Here is a 22,373-nt window from a genome sequence, read left to right as displayed (position 1 = left end):
TGCAAGGCTCTCAAACTCTATTATGATTAATCACCATACAAGGATCTAAATGTTGGATATTTGCCAGATTGACTTTGAAACACAATCTACACACACAGTCTAGACACAACATACAATTTCAAGCCAATCTATCAACCCAAAACCCGATCCAGGGGATCTGAGCGGGCTCTTAACACACCTGCAAATTTAAGCTGAGTTGGACTGAACAGTTAGAACCCACCCCGCTCTCTGTCATCAAAGATTTCAGCTGGCCTGTTATAAAACGATTCTGTAAAAGGGTCGTAATACGCACTTGACGGCTGCATACATGATTTTGTGCTGAAGCCTCCGCTACATTTTGGCTTCACTTCATTGGCTCACTCTACATGTCAGATCGGACTTAAAGGTGCTTCTGATGACTTGTAAATGGGCTCGCTCCTTCTTATCTCTCTGATCTCATTAAGCCTTATGTCCCATCCCGTGCTCTCCGCTCTCAGAACACTGGACTCCGATGTGTCCCCAGAGTTAAAAAGAAGTCAGCAGGGCCTTTTCTCTGGAATAATCTTCCTGCTGACATCAGACAGTCTGACTCGGTTAAGGCCCTGAAATCTAAGCTGATAACTCATCTTTTTGCTTTGACTTTCAATTAGTAATAGTTCTTCCATACTTCAGGCCCTGTACCTGTTACAGGACCACTTTAATTCTGGCAGGTCGGTCTCAGTCTCAATGAATCTATCATTAGTACTTACAGTCCATGTATCCTGCCGACGGGAATTCAACTAACAGACTGCAAATGTTTTCTTATGTTCGCTGCATTTCTCTAGCCCTCTGATACCATCATCTCAGAGAGTTCAATCCAAGATGGCAACCAAGGCAGTCCATTGTTTTTGTGTTAGTATGTGAGATCTGAGTTTTTATGTTTTATACAAGATATTTTATGTCATTTGGGCCTGAATGAGTGGAACTTTCCAAGAAAAACATCTCTCCTTCAGCTTGGATCTCTGGATGGTCCATTTTTTATTTGATGCCTTTGGATTGCCACAGAACTCTGGAAGTCTGGACTGTTTGAGGCCTAGACCTACCTGGAATCCACCTGCTGCTGTACAGCTCCTAAGAAGGACATAACACTTTGCGGATCTTCTAAGTGGGTCAGTGGTTGCCAGATTTGTATTATTCTGCTATTTCAGTGCAGATCAACACTCACTGTGGATTACATGCTTCATTTAAACCAAAATTAAGGACTTGCTCCTGCTGCTGGATTTTGGATTTTAAGGCCTAGTAGCACACTGACTGTCATAACTGTGGACCCTGGGTGAGGTGGAGCAACTGCGCTTCTCCTGGTCTGCAGATTTGCCCACAGCCAGTGTTTCAATCTGAGATTCCACACTGCTACTTCGTCTGTCCACAATAAAACAGCAGATAAGTTGGCATCATTTATTTCTTTATAATTTTGATGCTTATTCATTGCAACCCAGGTCTAAATGTACCAACTGGGCACAACGTGGAGAGTGAATCCTTGTTGTACTTGTTACACTCCAGGCAACTCTCAATTTCTCAGACATGAATTCTACAGTTACATCATCAGACAATCAGTCCACTTCATTAACTCAAGATTTACTACTCTGAAGGGCAAGTCAAAGAAGTCCTCTTCAGAATCTAATGCTGTTATCTGACTATTTTATTGTCAAAGAGGACTCTTTTTCACAGTTTGCAGGTAACAGTGGTTCTGATAATTCATCTCCTGTTAAACTAAAACTGCGATGTATAGTGATGCTTTTATTGTTGTTATCTGGAAATGTTCAGCCAAATCCTGGGCCTACTACCGCTGTGCAATATCTACTCACTCCCTCAGATTTCAAAAGTAGATCAGGCCTTGGTTTCATACATTTAAATGTTAGAAGTCTGGTCCCTAAAATGGATATGATCAAGATCTGGGCAAATACGACAAATGCTGATGTAATGAAACTTGGCTTAAGAAATCTGTAACTGATGACTTCATTTTTGTTGATGGTTACAAAGTCTATAGAACTGATCAGTTGGGTAAAGGAGGTGGGGTTGCCATGTATGTCAAATCCAAGCTCATTAGCTCTGTAACTCTGTCAATTACTAAACCTAAACAGTTTGAGGTCTTGGCCATCAAAGTAGCCGTATCAAAGGATTCTTACATCACTGTAAATTATAACAAATACATCTCACAAATACACCTCAACTGGCATATTTTGCAATGATGTCAGCGATCATTGTACAATTGCTTTTGTCAGGAATACAAAAATCCCCAAGGTAAAGCCCTGGTTCATTTTTTAAAAGATATTTGAAAGGTTTTCAAGAGCAGGCTTTCCTGCATGATTTATCATAGTGATCTTAACAGAGTAACTCTGATTCCAGATGTTGAATTGGCATGGGAATATTTTCACTAAATTTTTCTGTCTATCTCTAATAAACATGTTCTGATTAAAAAGTTTAGGATCAGTGGTAGGGAAAATCCCTGGTTCTCAGACAGTCTTTCAAAGCTAATTAATTTAAGAAATAAATCGTGGGCCCAAGATAGATTTTCAATCTCCTCTGCTGATTGGACTATGTTTAGAACCCTAAGGAACAAGTGCACCTTGATGATAAGAAATTCCAAATCAGAGTTTTATCTGAAAACAGTTCCAGAGAATCTAAATAACCCCTCAAAATTCTGGAAAGTAATTAAATCTATGTCAGGTACACATGTTGCTTCAAGCCTCCCTGAACACATTCTGGTTGTCTCAGATGAAATAAAGGATAAAGCTGCTATGGTCAGTCAGATAAACACTTTATCTTCGCTGGGTCTTCATTTGACAGCTCAAATGTAAATGCACCTGTCCCATGTTCTGTCACCACTGCAACTGATAGAAATCTGGATTTGTTTGATCTTAAAACTATTTCAGTTGCTCAAGTTTGTAAAGCTCTGAAAGGCATTGACCACAGAAAATCTGCAGGTCCCAACAATCTGGATCCTTATCTCCTAAAGGTGGCGGCAGATGTTATTACTTAGTCTATTACTCACATTTTTAATTTGAGTCTTATGTCCAATTCAATACCCCAAATCTGGAAAGCTGCTTATGTTTTCCCCTTATTTAAAGGTGGGGACCCCTCAGAGCTAAACAACTACCCCCGATCTCCAAACTCTCGATCCTGGCTAAGATCCTTGAATCCCAGGTAAATTTACAGTTAAAATAGTTCTTACTTGATAATAACATTTTAAACAGTTTTCAATTTGGTTTTAGAACTGGCCAATGGTGGTAGTAAATTATCTTTTGCCTTAGACAGAAAACAGCATTGCGCTGCCTTATTTGTAGATCTATCCAAGGCATTTGATTCTGTGGATCATGAATTGTTGCTGAATAAACTTGGGGATGCTGTTTTCTGTCCTAATGCTGTTAAATGGTTTGGAAACTATTTTGTAGATCATACTCAGTGTGTCTATACAAAAGGCCACAAATCTGAGTTTCTTGAGATATCTAAAGGGGTCCCCAGGGGTCTGTTTTGGGACCTATTCTGTTCTCTATTTTTATAAATGATTTAGGTAGGGACATCCAAGCAAAAATACACTTCTATGCTGATGACACTGTCGTTTATACTCATGCTCCTTCCATAGCACAGACTGCATTTCAGTCATTACAAACTGCTCTGCTCAATTTAAAATTGGTTTTAAATCCTCAGAAATCAAAGTTCATGGTCTTCTCAAAAGGTCGCCTACAGTTGCTTGATCATCTTTGCATTTTTACGTCTGATGGTAAATCCATTGAAAGGGTACCCATGTACAAGTACTTGGGTATATGGATAGATGACAAACTTTTATTTAATGTACATATTGCTAATCTAGTTAGGAAGTTCAAAGTGAAGATTGGCTTTTATTTTAGAAATAAATCTAGCTTTATTGTCAATGCCAAAAAAAAACTTGTGGAAACTACTTTTCTGTCTGTGATTAATTATGGTGACATATTATACAGTGGGTACGGAAAGTATTCAGACCCCTTTAAATTTTTCACTCTTTTTTTCATTGCAGCCATTTTCCAAAAATCAAAAAAGTTCATTTTATTTCTCAGTAATGTACACTCAGCACCCCATCTTGACAGAAAAAAACAGAAATGTAGAAATTTTTGCAAATTTATTAAAAAAGAAAAACTGAAATATCACATGTTCATAAGTATTCAGACCCTTTGCCGTGACACTCATATTTAACTCAGGTGCTGTCTATTTCTTCTGATCATCCTTGAGATGGTTCTACACCTTCATTTGAGTCCAGCTGTGTTTGATTATACTGATTGGACTTGATTAGGAAAGCCACACACCTGTCTATATAAGACCTTACAGCTCACAGTGCATGTCAGAGCAAATGAGAATCATGAGGTCAAAGGAACTGCCTGAAGAGCTCAGAGACAGAATCGTGGCAAGGCACAGATCTGGCCAAGGTTACAAAAAAATTTCTGCTGCACTTAAGGTTCCTAAGAGCACAGTGGCCTCCATAATCCTCAAATGGAAGACGTTTGGGACAACCAGAACCCTTCCTAGAGCTGGCCGTCAGGCCAAACTGAGCTATCGGGGGAGAAGAGCCTTGGTGAGAGAGGTAAAGAAGAACCCAAAGGTCACTGTGGCTGAGCTCCAGAGATGCAGTCGGGAGATGGGAGAAAGTTGTAGTAAGTCAACCATCACTGCAGCAATCCACCAGTCGGGGCTTTATGGCAGAGTGGCCCGACGGAAGCCTCTCCTCAGTGCAAGACACATGAAAGCCCGCATGGAGTTTGCTAAAAAACACCTGAAGGACTCCAAGATGGTGATAAATAAGATCCTCTGGTCTGATGAGACCAAGATAGAACTTTTTGGCCTTAATTCTAAGCGTTATGTGTGGAGAACACCAGGCACTGCTCATCACCTGTCCAATACAGTCTCAACAGTGAAGCATGGTGGTGGCAGCATCATGCTGTGGGGGTGTTTTTCAGCTGCAGGGACAGGACGACTGGTTGCAATCGAGGGAAAGATGAATGCGGCCGAGTACAGGGATATCCTGGACGAAAACCTTTTCCAGAGTGCTCTGGACCTCAGACTGGGCCGAAGGTTTACCTTCCAACAAGACAATGACCCTAAGCACACCGCTAAAATAACGAAGGAGTGGCTTCACAACAACTCCATGGCTGTTCTTGAATGGCCCAGCCAGAGCCCTGACTTAAACCCAATTGAGCATCTCTGGAGAGAAAATGGCTGTCCACCAACGTTTACCATCCAACCTGACAGAACTGGAGAGGATCTGCAAGGAGGAATGGCAGAGGATACCCAAATCCAGATGTGAAAAACTTGTTGCATCTTTCCCAAAACGACTCATGGCTGTATTGGATCAAAAGGGTGCTTCTACTAAATACTGAGCAAAGGGTCTGAATACTTATGACCATGTGATATTTCAGTTTTTCTTTTTTAATAAATTTGCAAAAATTTCTACATTTCTGTTTTTTTCTGTCAAGATGGGGTGCTGAGTGTACATTACTGAGAAATAAAATGAACTTTTTGGATTTTTGGAAAATGGCTGCAATGAAACAAAGAGTGAAAAATTTAAAGGGGTCTGAATACTTTCCGTACCCACTGTATATGCACGCATACTATTCCATCTTACTGTGTCTTGATTCAGTGTATCATGCATTTCTACGCTTTATTACAAAAGCAAAGTCCCTCACTCACCATTGCATTCTTTATGATCTGGTAGGTTGGACATCGCCGACCACCCGCAGAAAACAGCACTGGTATATTTTTATATATAAAACTATGCTAGGTAAACTTCCAGCTTACCTCTGTACCCTTCTCTGTCTCAATTCTGCTAGTTACCAGCTACACTCCTCCAAGTGGTTGCTTTTTAATGTACCCAGGGTTTTGACAGATCTGGGGAAAACTGCATTTTCAGACTATGCACCCTTGGCATGGAATAATTTGCAAAAAGATCTTAAACTAGAAACGTGTATATCAACTGATAAATTTAAGAGCATCATAAAGAATGGGGTGAAGGAGACATGTGATTGTTTTTCTTGAGAGGCCATTGTGTTTGAATCGATGTGTTTTTTGTGTTGTTGTTTTTTGGTTGTTTGTTTTTGTGAATTTTGTCATGATTGTACGAAGCATTTCAATATGTTGTGTTTATGTATAGCTGCTACCTTGTATGTAACATTTTAATATGTTGTGTTTATGTACGGCTGCTACCTTGGCCAGGTCTCTCTTGTAAGAGATTTTTTTATCTCAATGAGACCTCCTGGTAAAATAAATGTAAAATAAATTTAAAAAAAAAAAGTTTGTTTCTATGCCCTACAAGCTGCCTAGCTGTGTACTAGTTTGCATGTTATCATCTCTCTCTCTCTCTCTCTCTCTCTCTCTCTCTCTCTCTCCCTTTCTCTTTGTGAATGGTGTGGCCTGTCCTCTTTCCAGATCTGGTGTCCTCCTGGATCCATCCTCTTCACTCATCATGTTTTACAATTACATTCATCACACTATGATTTCCTGTGGTGAATCTATTCTGTGCACATGAGATCTACTGCATGTCTGTCTGTCATGGGAGAGGGATTACTGGTGTTAAGAGGATTTTTGTTGGGGGTTTTTGGGGGAGGGGGGGGGGGTCTAAGCATACAGGGTGTTTTTGATCATCCTCACTAGCTGATGGTCAAATGTAGTTTGATCCAAGTTTGAGGAATAACTGATTTGACTGAGTTTGGCTTGAGTTGCTGGAGTCCAAACTTCCCTAAACCAATAAAGAGCTGGACAGAGCTGCAATCATTACTCCAACTTTTTATGTAGTAGCATATAGCACCTATACGGTGTATATGTGGTCCTGAACAAGTATTTTTCTATCTTTACCTGTAACCACACAAAATAATGTAGTAAGCTTGACAAAAATGACATGCCCCTTGCCTTTGGAAGTAACGCTACTTCTGCAGGTTTTCAGCTAGTTAGGATGCTAATGTTTGTAGCTTACATTAAAGCAGATAAAGACACTGTTTAATTCACTCATGCACATTTCACGCATCCTTAACACAGCCTTAAAAAAACACCATCTTCCAAACTCTTGAGATTCAGAGTATCCATGTTATTGGAGCCACATGCACACAGTTTCGGCATGTGAAAAAAAATCCAAAGCTTAACAGACCTGCTGTGCCCAGTCAAGGTTTCTAAGATGTGATTACACAAAAGCTGTTTGGTGGAGGGGCTCCGGAACAAACAGTCAGTTGTTGTTGCAGGGTTTCATATACTCCAAGTCAAGCTTTGTGCATAAACACTAACACTAACACAATCCGAAGAAGAAAAAAAACACACCAAGGACAAAGTGGCTTCATAACTGTGTTCATCACTAATTCAACAGTCAACTGTTATGGGCGGACAGTACAAACATTGACAAAAGGCTAGCAGAGGGCACAAGAGAGGCCATAAGATGCTGTAGAGGGATATGCATGCAAACATGTGCAAATGCATGCATACGAATCTCAAACACCCCTACTCCCTCATTCCTTGCTTTTTCTCAGAGACTGAGTGCTACGAGAGTGAGCACATTCAGGGTTATATCCAAACAAATGACATCTACTTAATTAAAATGAAAGCTTGTAATGACTTTTGTATTTCATTCATGTTCCACAGATCATGGTAATTACGTGGCCGCAAGGCTTCTGTGCAACAATTTCAAGCAGCCGTTCAATCGGTGCACTTTGAAATGTTACGTTGCAGAAATGTTCAGGAATTAGCCTCACACAGAACACACAGGAGCTCAAGCTTGTTGCAGCAACACTTTCGAGGTACCATCTGCCTCATTCAAAGCTCAACAGATTACAGGGCTTTTCATATGAAAACATCAACCGCTTTCTGCATGTCTGCGTGGGCACCAACGTGCATCCGTGCACGAGACAGCACTGTCTGAGGTACAAAAAACCCTTCATCTACATCGGCCCGTCTTTGTCCATCCCAGCCGAGTGTCAACAGGCATGTGTTAGCTAGTGGAAGAAGGATACACAGCCGGGCACAGCCTTCCCTTTACCTTAGTGAACGCGGCTCGTTTGGGCCCGCTGATTGGCAAAGGCTCGGTTCCCAGGGATAGACTGCTAAATTAGTTAATTAGCTCCAGAAGCTTCCTAATGAGATGCCAACACTGCTTCATCCTTGATCAGAGGAAGAGAGCTGGAGTAGCACAGGTGGATAACACACACACATACACACTACTCACACCTATACCCACCATATCCATATCCCATTCCACCCCACCACATAGACTAACTTGTACACATAATTCCTTCAGTGTGTTGAGCTGGGGGAAAGTGCAAATGCACTTTTACACACACATTCAGTGCTTCAGAAAACCATGCAAGGTTTTCAATTTATAGGCCAGGTGTTGTAACAGGTTGAAAGTGTAGGTGTTCAAGAGAGTAATTCAGGAAAGTCAACATGGGATTTTAAGCTTTCAAATTCACAGCCTGGCTTAAAGTAAATGAGCAGGACGTTATTTGCATACATACATACATAGTGAGAAGAGAGAAATAAAATAAAAAAGTGTTTACCTACCAACTGCAATGTCTCTCGCTGTTCGTGTGTGTGTGTGTGTGTGTGTGTGTGTGTATGTGTGTGTGCTTGGGGCTAATGACTCTAACGCTTGGCCTCTGTGTGGAGGAAACCAGGTGGAGGAGAAGAGGGAGGCCATGGCTCGGAAAGTGGCCAGGCCGAGAGGTGGCCTGGCTGGGGAGGGAGAGAGGCAGGAACTGTGGCTCTCTGGGTCTGGATGTGGGGGGTGCGGACCTGAGAGGAGGTGGAGCAGCAGTGGAGAGCAGGTGTAGCCCGGCACTCACACTGCTCACAGCATCTGTTCCTGGGCCAGTGAGTTACTACGGCCAGCCTGTGTTTGCCGCGTGCGTGTGTGTGTGTACATGTCTGTGTGTGGAGAAGAGTGAACTGCATGGATGGGTGAACTCTATTTCTCTCACTACTCTCCTCGCTTTTCCTTTGTCCAACTCCCTCTCCCTCTGCTGTCTGATTTTATTATGTGTGTGTACATGCAGCTGTGTGTGTGTGTGTGTGTGTGCGCACGCGCTCATGTCAGGCGTCCTATTGCCTCTGACATTATCATGTGTTTCCTCCTGTCAATCACAGATGCCCTGGCCAACCATGTGGTCGACACCAGGCAGCCCCGTCCTTGACCTCACCCTCGCTATAATGCAAATTACTTTTAGTACCATTCATTTTGCCTGTGTGTGTGTTTAAGGTATGCAAAGAGGTCTCATATGAGTAATGAAGCGCATGCACAGACACACACACACACACACACACACACACACACACACACTCTCCTGACCCCAGGTGCTGTGTAAGCCAGGCTTGATGTGTTAATGCAGTTGTGATGGCAGGGTGGAGATGTGGAAGAGTGAGTGTTAGTGTAGATCCAGGGGAGAAGAGGGTAGATAGCCTATGGTTCCCAGCTGTGCCCCAGGAGTATCCGGCGTATGTGGATCCAAAGAGATGCGGCAACAGAGCAACATGGCACGCAGAGGCACAGGCTGGAGTAATGGGCCGGGGAAGCAGCAAGCGGTGAGGGAAACAACGAGGAAATGATGTGGATATAAGCAAGGATAGTTTGTGCATCGTGGTGGAAGCCCACAAGTACGAAATGCTCATGCATGAAACCTCCAGCCATTAAATGACAAATATTGCCTGGTTGCTGAATCTTGGAGATGCCAAGCTCCATCTACTCCAGTTTGTTCTAGTTATTTGTTTACTTGAGAGTTTTATTCTGTGGCCATTTCAGTTGGTACCTGCCCACTCCAGCAGTAGACTATAAAGTGTAAGCAACGCTACAAATACACCCTAAACAACAAACTACTGTTTTTTAAAGCTGCAGTGAAACATATTCTGCCGCATTTGATCAACTACATGTTAGAAAATGGCATCGCTTTGTATGTGTAAGCAATAAAGTAAGCAAGTAGCTGCATTCACAATAGATACTTTGCAGAGAAGTTTCACACAGCCTTAGTAGAGCAGTTGGTGTTCACAACAGCCGTTTAAATCTTTTCCAAATACCTGACATATTAGGCATCCATGAAAATGAAAAAATCACAAGTGTCATACTGTATACACAAGAATAAAACAGAACTCACTTGTCATAATCTTAATGTCTGAGTTCACACTGGACACTGTAATAACTCAGACAAATTGAAAGAGAAGGAATAGCAAGCGGTTCGTTAAGTGTGCATGGCTGTCAACCTATTGGCAAAGAGCAAACTATTCTATTTATTCTTAACACCCTTCTTAACAGTTCTTCACCGTAGGAGCTGTCTTTTAGGGCTAAGATAATTTGTTGGCGGCTTTTACCTTTACTAGAATTTAATATTAATCTTAACGAGAACATTTTAAGAAAATGTCATCACTGTCTGGCTTATTTTTTTTTTATTGTTTTACGACTCAGACCAGCTCTGGACGGCTTAGTGAATTTGGCCCCAGGATTGTGCCTCCCACAGTTAGGCATTAGTGATATTCAATATCACTGCAGCAGAGGCAGAGACACTGCCAGCACCGTTAGTACGCTACGCAACAACAACAACAACAACACATTCTCATCTCAGTGCGTCATTAACGACGCTTTCAGATAGTGTGACAAAGTGTAATTATTTGACGCTAAAGGTACCCTTCAGCATCCGTATGAAACGCCACCGTTTGCTACGTCAAAGCAACACAAAGGAGGCTAACCCTACAGCTGTGCGGCCGATGTGCTAGCAGGTAGGGTTAACCGGTCGGCATGCATAAAGTCAGTGACTTACGTTTAGGCACTAACATTTCTGATGGTTATGGTAAGGGTAGGGGGCTTCGGGGGCTGTCAAAACCTTTAACACAAACGTAGCTTGCTAGCACTTTTGGTCTGTATGAGACAGCCCAGAGGGTCTTATACAGACGCATCCGGCAGCGTCAAATAGCTTTGTAACGAGAACGGTCTGAACAACAACGTAATTTTTGAGGGAGAGGCACGGAAAACCTCTCAATTCACTCACCTCTCTCCCTAACACGTAACTAGCAGGTCACAGCATCAACTTCACATCCTTTCTCTTAGGATTATTAAGAATCGTTTGGGTAAATGCAGGAAACGGCTCAAGAAAAGATAAAGAAAAACCAGGAAGGTTAATTGCAGTTAATTGATGTCACTTAATAGTGTAACCGTGTTTAGAGGTGGATGTGTCTTTTCTTTTACACCTGAACACGTGTATGTGTTCGCATTAGTAACACACAGCAAACAACGCACGCACTTCTGCCTGGCTAAACATCATGAGAAACAAACACACACAGGGCGCCTACAGTGCAGTGGAAGACTAAACACACAGCACTGTGGCATCCTGATGCCATATGCTGTTTACTATGTATATGTGTTGGCTGCACGCAAAGAGAGCTCAAAGGCTGTGTTAGTTTTAGTCCAATATCACATTGCGTCACTGCTGACTGCTGTTCTTTGCAGCACTTGTGCTTACACTCACTGCCTGTCTTTATGAGTGTCAATCTGAATGCACGGAATGCTATTTTGGCTACCCAAACAACTCCCAAGAGAGAACTATGTCTCCCAGTTAGCCCCGCAGCGCGGCGCGATGATTCAAACGGCTGTCATCCCTCTGTAATGATGATCCATCCCCGGCTATTACCAGCCCATGGTTCCTCACTTACAAAGATGATTGTTTGACATGTGAAACATACATCAGCATAATCTGCCCCATAACTCAGTTTCTAAAGAGTGCCCACAGCAAATAGATGGAGGGGGGGATTAAATGTGAGGATTAAATGAAAGAGACGATGAGCAGGGGACAAACACGGGAGAAAGGGGAGAACAGATAAAGGAACAAAAGGAGAGGAGGTGCAAGTTGTAGGAGAAACAAATAGACAGTAGGTAAATCTTTGGTAAACACAACTGGAACACAAAACTAGTAATTAATTTTGTCACGCAGTTAGTGGCCTATTTCTAATATCACAGAAAGATGCATTTCACTGTCTCAAATGGACGTGAAACAGTTTACAATGTTCCAAAAACTATCATGAGCACTGAAGTAAAGATAGGAAAACAAGAAGGTAAAATCTAGCATACTGATTTACTGCTTTCTGCACTATACGCTTGTATAATACTTAAATGGTTTCATACTCCTGACCTAAAAATCGTATTTTTCCTACTTTCTAAAAGTAAAATTTTGGTATTTTTTAACCTGGATCTTATATAAAACTATAATTGGAGCCATTCTGATGGGGCAATGGTAACTTTGCAGTTGTCACTAATACTGATAGAGACACATGGCAGTGCTGAGGTGTGTGTGTGTGTGTGTGTGTGTGTGTGTGTGTGTGTGTATATATATAAACTGTATTCCACAAGTTCCTGAAGGTGTGAATCTACTGGAGGAGAGACGAAAGGAGATGGTGGTAAAATAGAAGAGGAGCTGCGGCGGAAGAGGAAGGCAAGAAAGCAGGATGCATGTCAGGTGAGAGTATCAAGGCCACGGACAAACAGAGGAGAAACAATGTCTGGGGAGCAATGAAAGAGGAGCTGTGAGAGCTGTCTGAATACATGTCTGTGACTGTGTTAATGTGTGTGCCAGTGCAGGAGGACATATGTGCGCGTCTCACCTGCCCATGGGAATGTGTGCCAGTCTGTGAGTGTGTGTGTGTGTGTGTGATGCAAGCCAGCTGAGGTGCTAATCCTCTCTCTGAAAATAGTGGACCAGCCTGTCCTGTTTCTCAAAGTCACACTTTATACCACACACACACACACACACACACACACACACTTAAGACACCACAGTCCCCCTTTCTCTCCCCTCACATAAAGTCAAGAGGACTTTGCTCATCAAATGCCGGAGGTTGCTATGGAGACTAAGAATAGTGTGTGTATGTGTCTGTGTGTGAGTGAGGTGTTCAGCCTGTGTGTGTCTTAATATCTTCTCTGGTCCTGACAGGTCGCTTTTCACAGCACTGTCTGGTCATGGGACAGCACACACAAATATACATGCGTATAAAATTCACACACACACACACACACAGGACCCCCTGCCAAAGCGTTGAGCAGCCATTTCTTCACTACACACTCCCTGAATACCAAATCACAAGTTTTAAAAAGTAACCGTGTGTGCACGAGGCAGAACCATTTTAAGGACGATTCGTCCTGAGCACAAAACATCCAAGCCTCTCTCTCTCTCTCTCTCTCTCTCTCTCTCTCTCTCTCTCTGTGTATTCAGTCTAAGCAGTGAAGAGATGGCTCACCATAATGCAGGAGACGTCATATCTGCTGCATGCATGTGCACAGACAATTGTCTAGATGAATGTCTGCTCTAGTGCACACTCAAAAGGCTCTGCAGGTTTTATTTTTAGCATCACAGGCGAATGCAGCCCCCCCCCCCCCCCCCCCCACACACACATACACACTCTCTGCCATCCCTCTTCCACTGTCACTTCTCTCTTCTTTCAAAATCTCTCTCACCCTGTTCTCTGTGTGTTTCTTGGCCACAGCGTGCACACACACACACACACACACACACACAGCTCATGCTGCGTACAGTATGTCGACATAAGTGTTGCAGCATCAAAAAAAAGAAAGAAAAAGGCTCTAAGGCATGTACCTCTTTGCTCGCATCATCATTGTTAATGTCTGAATGGATGCATAGTTTCACTCCACTCTCTCCTGCTCTTGTTCTCAATCCCTGACTCTCGCGTTGGTGGCGGAGGAATATAAAAAGCTCAGTGGGGTAGAGGTGGTGGCGTATGTACTGTAAGCATGTCTGTCGCCAAGGCAGCCAAGGCAAGGTCAAGTTCTCAGTGGCCCTGCAAAGCTTTTAATTACATATTGAACTCAGCAGAATTCCCTGCAGAGACTTCGCAGGAGACTGCCTGCTGCTTCTCCCTTCCCTCCACTGCCTCTTCAGCCATGCCTGTTTCTGCAGAAAATGGCCTGTCTGGGTGTAGACAGGTAAATTTCCATATTAGCATACGGATAGAGTCAGGTATGTTCTGCTGTGTGAATGCTTCCATGGTGGTTAGCATTTGCGTAGCGCTGGCAGGGCTAGAGAGGCGGGTGTTAAGTAAGGGTGTCAGTGGAGATGGAGAGAGAAAAGATCACATCTCTCAATCAGTCAGACACACACACACACACACACAGACCATGGATCTCTCTTTCCTGACCTCCAACACTGTCATTCATATCTTTCTGTGCTTGATTTCTTGTTGATTTTCTTAAATGCTCTGACAATGCATGCATGCAGTCTACATATGAAATAGATTGTATTTTCAGTGACTAAATTTAACCCCAAAAGTTTTGAGTCCTAAATTTGAATGTTTCACAATAAAAAGGCACTAGCCAAGTAGAGAAATTATTCATCATTACAAAAATAAGTAAAGACAAATTCCTTCTCTCAAGACCATGATTCTTGGAGCTATTTGTACCACAGGACACAAAGTAACTCTGCTGTCTTGGCTGGAGTTGGAACTCACCAAATGAGATGCTGTGAATGGACGGACTGATGGCCAAGTTGCCACAGGCAAAAGGAAATCTAAATAGGCAGCAGAAGTAGCAAAGCACTGAGTGGAAAAGGGGGGTTTAGAGCTGGAGTCTGGGATGATGAAGCAGCTAACTTAGGTGTCCTGTGTGTGCGAACAACAGGGATATGAGGTGGAAAGTTACAACAAGCAATCTATCCATCAAGATATCAAACTACAAATTGGCTCCTCAACTATCACTCTGACCAGGCTGATTAGAAACTTGGGTGTCATGAATGATGACCTTCTCAGACCATGTTGCGGCTTTGCTCTATACAACATAAGAAAAAGCAGACCCTACCAGACTCAGTATGCCACCCAGCTTCTGGTACAGGCCATGGTTATCTCTCGCCTCGACAACTGCAATGCCCCCCTAGCGGGCCTTCCACACGGTAGCTCCGCTTTAATCTTGAGAAGCTGCAGAGCTGCAGTCTATCTTCATTCAACTTACACGGTAATTTTCCAGCTAAATTGAGGTTTTTTGAAGACCCTGTTTTCTCTCTCTCTCTCTTCTCTCGCCCGCCATTCACCGGTCTTGTGCAGAGTTTTGCGTGCATTCCGTGCTGCCGACAACTGCATGCACGTCGCGGTTCCTCTCTGGTCTATTTCAAGTAGTCCCCTATTTAAAAACAATAAAATATTCTTTTCTTTTCTCTGTGGTTCATCAACGGTGATAAATTATCCAAAAGTCCTGCGAGGTGCAGACAGCTCGGCACAACACCAGTGAAGCTGGGGCTCCGTCTCTTCAGCAAGTGGTCCTCTTCTATCACCACATACACGCTACACCTACAAATGCGCACTGACGACCCAGGGTTAGGGTTACAATTTTGGATTTATTCACGCACTTTAAAAACATTTATTGAAAGTTTTATTCTTTTTTCATGTTTATTTACAGCATTAAACGTGAAATGTATATAGTAATAGGCTGTATATTAACTTATTGGGAGAAAACTGGTAGTTCTATGTAAAATTAGACGTTGAGCACCCCCATGTCGCCAAAATGGCGTGATCCTTGTTTCACTGCGAAGCTTTGACCGCGTCAGCTAAAATTAATAAATATAAATGTCTTCCCAGATACAGTTTGGGAAAGACATGCTTTAAAAGACCAGCATTAAGTTTGTTTAAGATAATCTAATGCAAAGATAACCATTTCTGTCAGACATGCACACAGTTTTGAGTTTGTATTTCACACTGATACATGAGCTCCTGTATCAATAATTCCTGCTTTGCCCATCCAAATCAGCATGTCAGATTGCTGAAGCAAGAACACAAACACAGTAGGAACCTTTGCAGTGTTTCCACAGAGCAGACATTAATATGCATGAATGCGTGCAGCTACACGTGTTTGATGCACACCACCTCTAAACAGACAAATGCGCATTTCTAACCCTCATAGTGGCTTCTTTGTGCGTGTCTCACTGTCAAAGGCAAATGTCATCCATCATATAGGATGCATGGGGTGAAAGATTACTCACATTTCTCCCAATAATGGCCAAATTGCACTGGATGGCTCTCATATTTGGGAGATAGCTACGGCGTTCTCGTTGCATACAAATGACAAAGTCTCTCAATTTTCTTTCTCCTTGACTCATAGAATGTGATGAGAGTGTCACAGATGGGGCGGTGAAAGAAGAAAATGCAATAGATAGAGACATATAAAGATACTGGGAAGAAATGTACACGTTCTTCACAAGAGAAGATAAATAGGATCCATTCCTGTCTAATACACATCAAGCGACAGACAGTGACATAATAATAATCTGGGAGAATTTAATACTTTATCTCTTTTCTTAGTTTAATCAAATTCAGAAAAAAGAACTTGGAGTTGCTGCTGATACTTTTGGCTCATTTTATCATCTTTGAACACTAAACTTCTGTTAGTAATCCACTTATTTGTATTCCTTCTGAACAGGATTATTTTTGTCTATCTAAAACTCTCCATATTAGGCTCAAGATGGGATAAAAAGACTTCACTACACAGACAAACAGTCTACAGTTGGACTGAGTTGCGCCAAAAGACTTTGTCTTATTATGAAGCCCATTTTGTGGCAATTAGCAACTAGATTATCAATAGATCTGATAATAAACCAAAACAATTCACAAATATGATGCAGCTGATTTGACTGTATCAAAGGAAACTTCCAGATTATTTCAACTTGGATCTTATCTTTGGCAAATTTTCACCAAAGTAATTCCTAAAACATGGGAACAGAGCACTTTTGCTACAATGAAGTCGGAAACACTTGTTTTCTGACAGGTTGTAAACAAGGCAACAGTTCAGCCAGAATTTCAAAACCACTTCATAAGGATATGGAAATACCCTCTGAGGTTGATAATAATTACCTCATTGCAAAGAAAAACTGTGTGCGTGACCAACTATGGTAAGTCCAATAGGTCAAACTCAAGACAGGAAATTATAATAAAATAATTTTCTTTTCCAAATAAGTATGGCTAACTTGGGCCTTGGAAAATAGAATTAATTTTAAAAGTGTAGTTGTGTTCCTAGATCTTAGTAATGAACTTGGTGAGAACAATTCTATTTTTACAGACAGGAATAATAAACCTGTCTGGAAAAGTTTGGGGAAAAAAAACAACAAAGTGACCTTTTAACTCCTTACCACTGCTCAGTAAGGGCACTGGAATATAAAAGCAAAGAAGCATGCTCCTGTCACACATAGGATCTCTGGTAATAGTCACATTTTAGATTGAATTTCGTTATCCACTTGCAGCAAAAATGCTGATGAACTCAATAAAGATGCATTGAAATGCAAACACTTTAGGTAATTACATGCAAATGAAAAGCTGTCATCATTGTAAAGGCTGTGTAAGTGCTCCGAAAAACAACACAGTAACGTACTTTAAAACTGAAACAAAACAAATCAAAGTGAAGCAGCCGTTTTTGAGACGGCTTCCCACTCTCTCTTGAGCTAATGAAATATCTAATGCACTTACTTTCCTTTAGTTAGCACCTGCCTCCTTAGAGGCATGTTCCTCCTCTCTAAGCTAAATTACTTGGTCTCAATGGAGCGAGACAGAGCGCAGTGAGTAACAAAGAGGAGATGTCGAGTGTATTTTCAGGAAAAGGATGAAGAGCCTGTGCTGGAGAGCTAAGGTGACAGATGATACTCCTGGCTATGGCATGATCTCACAGCGACCTGAGCAGACATGTTACAACACACATAATGCGCTCTGCCTGTAAAGCCACCTTAACTGCTTTCCAAATGCCTCACTTTCACTGGTGGTAATAACTCAAAAGTGCATTATAACCATACCTTCTCCTACCAAAACACTCTGTAAAGGCATTTTCCTTTTTTACACTCCTTGCTCTTTGTGGAATGAATTATACAAGTGCGAAATGGACAGGCAGAGGTTGGAGGCACCGGGCGAGGGCATGCAGTTAAAATGAAGAATAGGGAGGTGCATTTCTGTCAGTAAAAATGCCAGATCTGTATCTGATTTGCATCCTTGTTCCTGGTGGTCACATGGTGAGAAGGTGGTGCAAGACCATATATCTATTTAAAGGATAAGGTTGCGACGATTTGCCTGTTAACCTGATAGGCTAAAACAGAAAGAAATGCAGAACTCTCGCTGCTTGTGTTACATATAGGCCTATGCTAATATAATTTTGTGACCTTCATCTAAATTAATTTTAAAGATGATAAGGACTATGGGTAAATTTTCACACAACAAACTTGTAAAACGTATTATTAGAACAATAAAAAGTTTTTGTTTTTGCTCACACAAATGTTGTAATGTAACTTTTTGGTCTACAGTAACTTTATCTTCTTATCTCTGAACATTTCAGACAAAAACATAGTTTTCAATTGTAATCAGGAAAAAATTAGGAAAGGTGTATAACCACCAAGAAAAATCTGATCAGATCTTCTAAAGACACAGTGACAACAATGCAGTTACAGACACAAAAATACATGGGATATCATGAAATGCTCCTTTTAAACTAAATTCAAGATTTACTCTTTGTACTGTTTGTGTAAATATTGGTGACGAATACGGTGCTTCTTTGGTGGAGGAGGGCTGACGTGTCACGGTTTCTGTTCCTTTTCTGAACCCTTGGGTTCCAAAGGAAGCAAAACACACCAGTCTAAACACAATCAAGAGTGTTTAGACTGGAATAATCAACAAATGAATTCCATAAGAAAGGGAGCTCTCGTGATCAACGCCTGCACTGTTTGTCATTAGATTGATGGTGCATCCATCACCGACTTAATCAATTCAGAAAATAGAAGAAAAGTCTGCTGAGTGAAATTGACTTGCATGTGTGCACAAATGACGCTTTTGTGTTTGGTGTGATGGAGAGGGACGAAAAAAATTTGATTAAATATATTATTGTGACGCCTGATCACTTCAGGAGCATAAATGTCTTCTAGCTATGGGAGCATGTACAAACCAAGTGTGTGTCTGAGCGATTTTGTTGACATAAAGCAGGCATCCAGGTCACTTACCGAGCACACCGAGCCGGTAGTTCATGGTCACCACAATCACGTTGCCGTAGGCGGCCAGGACGCTGGCATCAAACATGTTTCCGGTGCCTTCCATGTAGGAGCCTCCGTGAATAAACAGCATCACCGGCTTCTTCCTGCGGTCACGGATATCTATGCACGCGCACACACACACACACACGGATGAGGAAGCAGGGAATAGAGAGCAAAAAAAAAGAAAAAAGTCAATAACTGTATTTATGTCTCTCATATTCTCTTTGATCACACATTGTGTTAGACCATAATATACTGAGCAAACAGCAAATTGCTCAGCTTGATGAAAACACAGTTCTGTATCAGCGCCTAAGAACTACACTATTCCCTGCAGCTGGATGTCAGCTCTTAAAAATGAGCTTGAGGTAATTTAGATTTCAGGCAATGATTCCGGCAACAGGCAATAACAACAGACACCACTACAAGCATCTAATCAAATGTTTCCTGCTGATTAAAAGCAGTAATGCAAGAACAAAACCGCTGGGTAGTGTAGCATATTAGAGTTAACCTGTATATCACTGCGTCTAACAATCTTTATTGCACACCGAGCCCAGACTGACCAACACAGATGCAATCTCAAGCGCAGCGCACAAGAAACTCCGTGTGCAATCGTTCCAACCTGTGCAAGGTTGTTTACTGAACTGAAGCATGAAAACGAGGCCAGGCGCAGGTAATTAGTTCAAATTCAGAGTGTACAAATGTGAGGACAAAACAATGTGCACAGCAACTCTTTTGCTGTGAGTGTTGGTGTCAAAGCTCACCCCAAAGAGCTCTCTGCTGCAAAAGAAGAGATGTTTTAACACTTTGTAAAGAGGCACTCTGGGACGACACAGCAAACACACTGACAGTGACGGGGCACCACAAGCACAATTTGCAGGTAAAAAAGCACCAGGGCGACATGAGGATCCATATTAAAGCCAAGCCTGCGAGGAATAAAGCCGATGTATGAAGAACGTTGAAGAACACATAATAAAAGGCCACTGGCTCTCAATATATCATGTCTCTCATGAATTTCCATAATTTCCTCATTTTAGTTTGCACGTTGGAGCTTGGAACTCCCATGAATGCAAATTGCAACTGCCCTGAGCTGCAGAAACAGCTATATCAACCTATTTCTAGGTCAATTCCCCTGTGGGGGAATCTCTAGAAAACACAGTTTTTTTGGATTACTATCATTTTGCACTGGCACAAATTGTTAGTGGATCCTGCCTTGAGGTAAAAAAAAAAAGGAAAGATAAGTGAAAATGTAATTTCTATCATTGGAAAACATGACACAAAGTTTAGGTTATTTTAATCCCTCTACCGAGAACTTTAACCTTAAAGAGTAAATCTTATTTTTCTTAAAATAAGTAAAAATGATTTTACTTGAGAAACCTTTGTTATTAGTTGTATTTTGATACTTGATATTTTAGAGTTATTCTGCTTTTTTAACAGTGTTTGACATTTTACTTTTTTATTTTTTTCTTGAACATGAAAGAAAAGAGTCTCTTTATCACTTTGGAATCATGTTTCCACTTTAACAACTGTTTACTTACTTAAAGGGGAACTCAACATCCTTTCAAATACCCTGAAAATATGGATATTGTATTGTATAGTTGTACAGTGTTTAGTTAATCTGAATTGTCATTCATTGAAACTATGAAGACACCATGATCATTTTCTTTGGAAAAATGCAAGCACAACTTTTCAGAATGCATCCAGTCAATGTCGGCCATGAGATTTACGTCTACGTCTACCACTACAGCACTGGGTACACGCAGGGTGGTTCTTTGATGGGCTCTCGTTGGCCTTTGAACCAGTCTCCCAGCTGACTGAGAGCTATGATACTCCTGCCTGCCAGGAGCCTACGGTAGCATATGGCACACAAGAACTGTGGCACAGTGACAGCCCCTGTTGGCTTCTGTGTGTGTGTGTGTGTGTGTAGGCCTGGGGATATGAGAGAGCAGTGGTAAAGAACAAGAAGAAATAAGCACTACAGCATCTGTTAGATGCCTTGTATATGTATATATGAATCAAATGCACACACCTTAAACCAGTGAACCAGTGATCCACGAGGGTATCACACACACATACACTGTATACTTAATACAGAGCCGTGACGTTAAAAGCGGTGCATCAGACAGGCAGACACACTCACACTGGGGAGAGAGAAATTTACAGGCAGCTGCAATGGACAGTCGCTATGGCAACTGCTTCACTTCGACTTGTATCTCTCCCTCCTTTCTCTCTCTCTCTCTCTCTGAGTCGCTCACTCGCCCAACATGAGCCACTCTCACGTGGACAAAGTCTCATTGACTGTTTCCGTGGCAACATATTGCTCCTGTGGGTCCCTAACCCCCATGATGCCCTTCACCACGTCTCTACCTGAATCTCATTTCATTAGTGGCAAATGACCGCATACACACTTCCTCTACACACATCTCTGTGTTCTGCGTCAGGAGATGAAGACTGACAGCCACTGGCATCTTGGGAGACAGAATGCAGATGCGCTGATGTACACGCCCACACCCACATAAGACACAAGCGCACACACACCAAGCAGGCTGTCGCAGATGACCTGCACACTTTGTGTCCATGGATCAGTTACAGGGCGAATCGTTCTGGCACAGTGACAGACAGGACTGAGGCCCTAGAGGCTACACGCTCTCTCTCTCTCTCTCTCTCTCTCTCTCTCTCTCTCTCTCTCTGCCTCTGGCTTTGTTGTGTTTCTACCACAACAAAAGTTTAGCATTCAGTGCCCATCTGTGGGCAGGTAGTTAGGTTCCCAGCCTCAGGATTCACATGTGATCCCCATGTGGGATGAACCCCTTTTAAAGCTTACAAAAACCCCAAAGAGAAAGAACACCATCATTTATCTCTCGAACACATGCAAATGTTATGAAGCAATGTGCTTCATAAAACGAATCTACTCATCAGCTCTACTGGGAGAATCTGCGTCATTTGCTTTTCATGTTTACTACACGTCTACAGAAACAGAACAAGCGCTACAGGACAAGAAAATGTCCTGTATAGCGTGTACTGTACCATGGCTGTCCCATGGAAATGGGACAGTGTCCAGAATATGTATGTACAAGACTTCTACAAATCCTGGACATCCTATGCCAGATTATCGGCAGATGGCCAACACTTCCACACAGAGATGATCTGATGAGGTACGTGGAGAGGCTTAATCACAGTGACATGGCAAAGCAGGCGCTGTTTACATGTCAAACAGCAGAATAGCAACAAGTCAACATAACCAAAAGGCATCGCTGAGAGGTTTACTCATGAAGATTATACTGAACATCTAAACCTATTCTGTAACTTTCCTGGATTAAAATTGTTTTGATAGCACTTGATACGGCAAAGGCCTGGTTTAAAATTTTACATTAACCA

The 22,373-nt window shown here is 42.0% G+C and overlaps 1 protein-coding gene across 2 annotated transcripts in view; it reads right to left on the bottom strand.

Moving 5' to 3' along the window:
• Window positions 1–22,373, bottom strand: part of nlgn2a (neuroligin 2a) — a 194,548-nt gene that overhangs the window by 50,232 nt on the left and 121,943 nt on the right. For both annotated transcript variants that reach the window (XM_038732099.1, XM_038732101.1), the window contains one exon: window positions 18,969–19,118. In XM_038732099.1, the coding sequence (XP_038588027.1) occupies window positions 18,969–19,118 (150 nt within the window). The remainder of the gene's footprint in view (window positions 1–18,968; window positions 19,119–22,373) is intronic.

This window comes from Micropterus salmoides, unplaced genomic scaffold (genome assembly GCF_014851395.1).
Source record: "Micropterus salmoides isolate LMB-PRFRI ecotype aquatic unplaced genomic scaffold, ASM1485139v1 Ms_hic_scaffold_2, whole genome shotgun sequence".
Classification (NCBI taxonomy): domain Eukaryota; kingdom Metazoa; phylum Chordata; class Actinopteri; order Centrarchiformes; family Centrarchidae; genus Micropterus; species Micropterus salmoides.
This window is presented reverse-complemented; position numbering and strand designations above follow the sequence as displayed.